General features: G+C 33.5%; 1 protein-coding gene across 1 annotated transcript in view; it reads left to right on the top strand.

Moving 5' to 3' along the window:
• The first annotated feature begins 1,819 nt into the window (after positions 1-1,819).
• LOC148610883 (uncharacterized) overlaps positions 1,820-6,000 on the top strand; it is a 44,375-nt gene continuing 40,194 nt past the window's right edge. Inside the window, exons 1-3 of the mRNA XM_088590736.1 lie at positions 1,820-1,916; positions 3,313-3,474; positions 3,784-4,038. Of these exons, the coding sequence (XP_088446862.1) occupies positions 3,335-3,474; positions 3,784-4,038 (395 nt within the window). The 5' untranslated portion in view covers positions 1,820-1,916; positions 3,313-3,334. The remainder of the gene's footprint in view (positions 1,917-3,312; positions 3,475-3,783; positions 4,039-6,000) is intronic.

Below are 6,000 nucleotides of genomic sequence, written 5' to 3'. Positions count from 1 at the left end.
TTCACAATATTTATGACCTTGGCTATTATACATTTCGATGACCGGTATTTTAGGATATTCAAATACTTAGTAAACCTTATAATGTGACGACAAGAATATACCAAAATGGAAATTTGTGGAAGGAGCAGTCAGTTTTGTTTTATAGCTCACCAGGCCCATGAGGCGTCCGTTAAGCCATGTTGGAGTTACTACCCTTTTTTTTTGACGTATTTTTGCTATATTTAACGTTATATATTACTTCCCAAATTTTCTGCTGTGAAACTACTGGCCAGAATACAATGAAAGTTGATAAATTAGTTCTTTAGGTGTGAATGTTGTGATTTTTTATTCATGAAAATCACCGTATCTTTATTCTGATATAACCCAAGTTGAAAAAAGATAGAATTTATACATGACTTGTTACGCACTGAGGGTCTATAAAACTAATCACCATGTGTTTTAACACGTTAAAAAGCTTTAATTAATAATCAACAGTATAAGGTTGCAGACCACCAATTCAACCAATGAGCATTTGGAACGTAGGCAAAAATAGTCCTACGCAGAAATTACCCTTGTTCCTCATAGTGCTGTGAAAAAAGTTCTCATCTTATTTAAAAATTTTAAACAGTTTATGAAAGGAAAAACATTTCTGTACATTTTATGGGTGCATTTTGCTTCTTGTGATGTGAAGCCTAATCTCCATAATGATTCCTAATTAAACCCCTATCTTGTGAAAACACTTCCGGTGACCAGTACTGCACTGCAAGTCTGTTAACCCCACATGCCATTCTTAGGACTGTGAGCTGATATATGTAGAATCATGCTGATATATAGTCCTCTGCAGGTTAAAGTTAAGATAAAGTCCAGAGAAGCCACTGAATATTGTGAAATTAGCATAGAAGCCTATGGGAAGTGGAATTAGTGGTTTCTAGCCTATAACAATGTCATTGACAGGGTGTGATTTTCCAAATCATCATCAAGTCACTAACTGTGTTACCTTTGAACATTGAATATCACTGTCGGGTATGATTTTCCAAATTTCAGGACCATGAACAGGTTTTGGTTTGACCACCATAACCAGCACATATATTAAGCCTCATCTTAATTGTATAAAATCCTTTCCTTAATGGAAATGTGTTACCAGGGAGTGTATATTAGAATGATATAAAGTCCCTGGTGTTAACCAACACAGAATAAGTTCACACAATCTAGGATTGAAGAAGATAGATATGAAAAGATTGATATAGAAAAAGGTATTGTAAATTGTGTAAAAATCAAAATGTTGAAGACAAAAATTACTTTCTATTTGTATGTCCGACATATACCAACGAGAGACTCGTATTATTTAACGAAGGCGAGAGACATTGTGTAAACTTTCAAAATCTCGATAAACAGCTAGGTCGATTAATATGATCACTTTCTTGTGAAGATGAACATATGTGCAAAACGTTATCATTATATTAAAAAATGTTTGGATTTAAGAGAAAAAAATGCTTTGTCCAATAGTCATCATCATTATTTTGTAAAATCATATTAAACGCTCGTCGTATGATCTTTGACAGCAAAGGAACGTTAGAAAACTGAAAGAAGAAATACATGTATAATGTATTTATTTATTTCATTTATTATTATTATTATAATTATTATTATTATTATTATTATTATTATTATTATTATTATTATATTCTTTATTAACATATGATTAATTTTGTGCATTGTTATAACATTGTACGCTCTTACAAGTGTCCATGATTTAGAGTAACCCCGGGGTCGGTTATCAATCCAACGCGCTCGTATACTATTTCATTAATTTAGCTTGTTGTAGCGACCTCTGTAGAAACTGTTATTTCCGGTTAAAAACTTGGCGGTCCAAAAGAAATATTTGAAAACTAAATTAAGGCAAATGATATTGTTAGAGACTACGATTCGCTTGTGTGGTAAGAATGATCAGTGATTAACCTTATTTCCTAATTAATGCATGGTGTGAATTGGCCAAACATAGCTCTTTTTGGTACATATGCACCACTGTGCGATGTGTTTTTACAGGCATTCTTTCCAATCTTGGTTGAATTAAAATTGTTGTTTTTGTTTCGATTTGCTCTCCTACCTGCAAATTGGTGTCAAACTGTGATTTCCCATAAACATGTCCATTGTTGGCACATGTTAGTCAAAACTAAAGCTCGCACAGCAAATGTATAAACAATATGAAGAGGGAATCAAGATTTAATTTAGCAGCGAAAACTTAGCTTGTAGGTCTGTATCGCAAACAAATTTAAGGGCCTATGAGCTAGATTTAATTTCATGAGCATCAGTCTTAACAGAATTCACAGAGTAATTTTAAGCTTGGATTAGTTGAATGCCTTGAACTGGCAATGAGTTTGTCTGGAGCCACATGGATGCTAACTTTTGAACAAAGATGTACATTAATGGGGCAGTGTTGCTGATTGGTTAAGGCACTGGACTTTTATTGACTTTTGAACTGACATGTGTCCAGGTTTCCAGGCACCTACCCTAGCCCTGGGATTTCATCAAATTTTATACCTGGAATAATGAGCATTACACCCCAACAAGCCTGACAACTATACCATAAGTTCATATAAGCCAAATAGTCACAAATCTTGCCATCAGTAAATAAGCTTTTCAGAGCTTGAAATCAGTATTTTAAAAGAGGGTCATATACAAATGTGCATTTTTATAATATTACTCATGGTTTTAACTGACCTGTTCTTAAACATTTGTCTTAAAATCTGGTAAATCAAAACTATGTAGTGCTGTGTATTTAAGTAACCTTACCTAAAAATTATTCTACACTGTGCATGTGCATCAAATTACTAAAATGTAAATATTTAAATATTTGATAATCTATTAAGACTTAAATTGGGCTTTTCTAATTGTCATTATTTATTAGCTAATTAACATCTGTGATCTTGATGGTAGTTTTGTCCTGGGGACATCTGTTAAAAATGCATTCAAATTTTTTTACATTACTTTTTATTCTGTCATTTAGTTTACACATTCTATTGTACAACTGGTCTTGGTTTCTTCTAATGTGCAAAGGTATACAGTATGCATGCAATTTGATTATCTATTTATCAGCAGTGCTTAGAGATTACTGCTACATGCTGATGTGAGGTATAAAGTAATTTAAAATAAAAAATAAATAAACATGCATATTTCTATTTACTGTTTTATGTTTCAGCCATTAATTTAAATTGGTGATCATGTTTATGGAAGTTTGCTGAAAATTAATTTTAGGCATTTGGTGTGAAGGAATGAACAAGAATAAGCAGAATATCATTGACATCACTGATAAATATGGTATTTGTCTTACAGTAAAAAGATGATTCCATAGAATATGATGGATAGTAGAGAGAGTATCGGGATAGAAGATTTATCTGCTGTGGCAGAGGAAGGGCAGACAACTAATATTGACAATGAATATTCATTTACAAGAAATAAGCCACTGGCCATGTCCACTGTAGCTAGGGAAAATAAGTATGTATTTAGTAACTTAAGGTGCTGTAGTAAGATAAGTGTAACAGTGTTAGTCTGAAGTTATATTTGTGCAAAGTGGATTGTAGTGTATTGACATGTAGCCTATGTCTTTCTTACCTTATAATTATATCTGCATCTGTTGAAATCTATGAACAATGTTTGAGTTTATTAACATTTGGAATTAAGAAACTTCAGACAGAATTTACCTGGTTATATATCTGTACTTAAGAAAAAGTCCTGATGTGCATGTCCATTTATATTCATACCATTTCTGATAACACTCAACCATGACATTCCAATAATCTGCAGGAGCCAGAAAAGAACTGATGAAGATGTTAAAAGTGGATCATTTCTAAGTAACAATTCTTTGTCAACACCTCCAGGAGGAGGGGGGATTGGCCAGGGGACACATCAGCTGAGGTTATCATTTAGTGCTATAGACCAATCTAACCTTCAGATAAAACCTAGAGATGTAACTGGAAGTAGATCTGATGAACTATTACAGAAAAGTGATGACAGTTTATTGTCCCAGAATCCCTGGGATCCACCCCCATATGGTATAGGGTAAGGATTACTTAGTTAATCTGGGACCCACTTCCCTATGGAAAAGGGTGAGCGGATCACTGTTTTTGTCCAAGACACCTTGGAATCCACCTTTTTATGGAATAGGGTAAACAGGGTTAGAAACTTGCTAAGTTGTAAAATCCCCCAAAGAAGAAAACATATGGTTTTTGATAGAAAATTGCAGTAATTTATGATAAAATGAAGTCATTTTGTTCAATATTAGGTTTTTGTATTAGGGTGACCCGAGTTCAGAACTACAAGGTAAGGGTTAATATACTTGAAAAAATTGGAGATATATAGTGATCAATCTATTCATCCCCAGTTATCAACCCAAAATCTTTAAACTGCTGAATGAAATTCAATCCCATGATGGCATTGTGAACATCCTATTGTGCATTTCTATCTGAATGACTTCAGGGATTTACAGGGCTCACGCTACTGGGCGATTCGGGGATTTGGACCAGAGTTATCTCTCTTCCAATAACCATTCAAACAAAAATGGAGCCCATTCGAGAAAATAAATTGTAAAAATTGTAAGAATTATCGATTACAAGCAAGTATTTTAATTAGCTTTTTGTTTCAAACATTTACTTAAGTAAAGATATGGAATGAACATTATTCACTTCAGCTTATAATAATTCATGTTTTACCGTTCACATTTCGTTACGAAACGTGCAAATTTGTTGTGTACTCCAGCAATGCTAGAGGTTGTCTGGCAAGCTATTTTCTGACCTGGTGCCATCCTGACGTTGGAGTATGGAGGAATGGAATTCCAACCTCTTATGTTGTAGGAGTAATTTGTTGTGCAGGTTCTGTGGACTTAAGTTAAATTTATCTCCATTGTTAATTTCGGTAGAAAACCTGAAGCATTTCTTTTGACCTTCATGTTTTATAACAGAACAATTAATGCTCCATTTCCATGGTTTTAGCTAGATTTTGAGGGCTTTAGTCACTTTTTCGTAGAGCACGAACGACATATTATGGGCAGCAGAATTTTGTAAATAGTCAATAGTATCATAAACTAAAGACATAAACACTCTTAATATATTCATTTTAAGTTTACAGATACAGGCATAACAATAATTATAATAAATGTTACAACAAAATAACTATTATTTTTTATAAGAAAACGTGTTACTTAATAAAATAAAATAGTTACTATTAGAAAAATAGTAAAATAGAAATTTCTTTTACATCATGACAAAGCTTTGATGCATTCAGTCTAAAAATAGCTACTATTTGACATTAGCTACTATTATGGTATGACCTGACACTCAACTAAGCCCTCTTCAACCTAAAACTCCTCGAATCAGAAGGATGGAGACAGATCTTTAGAAGAGAATGCTATTGACTGATGAAACCTTGAGCCTGTTCCTAAGATAGGTCTTGATCAGATAGTACCTACTAAATCCCCTCTCAGTCACCAGAAGATAACGCAGAAACTACACAGATAGAAAGGAGGTTGACCACATTGGCATAGTCAACTGTAGAATGTTGCACTTTGTAAGCGGTTGCTGCATGATATCTTACTGCTGGGTGGTAATGTTTTAGTGACCTTTGACCCCAGATCATGAGTAGAATTGAAGACGTTCATGATCATTGTGATTTTGTTTCAAGAAGAAAAGAGAATATTTATCTTTGATTAATACTTCCTAACTGTCCGCTATTGCGTTAAAATTAATTGAAATCCATGAGATGACCAGTCACACGTCGGAGACTTTGTTTTTGGGTGCATTTAAATTTCTAAAAATAGACAGCTATATATGTTGCAAGGTTCATGAAGGGTTTGTTTTTATATGGGAGTAAAATTGGTCGGTATCCATCTAAATATGTTTAACATCACCAGAAGATGGTAAAATTTAAATTGAATATTTCGGATAACAGATATCCTTCCTCAGCATAAAACTCATAAAACTATATGAGCATAAAACTCACAAAGTTCAAGATCAAAACAGATTCAGA

Source organism: Perna viridis, chromosome 7 (assembly GCF_037379345.1).
Source record: "Perna viridis isolate PV_CMFRI_1.1 ecotype Kerala chromosome 7, ASM3737934v1, whole genome shotgun sequence".
Classification (NCBI taxonomy): domain Eukaryota; kingdom Metazoa; phylum Mollusca; class Bivalvia; order Mytilida; family Mytilidae; genus Perna; species Perna viridis.
The sequence above is the reverse complement of the archived record's forward strand: the minus strand, read 5'-3'. Positions and strand labels throughout refer to the sequence as shown.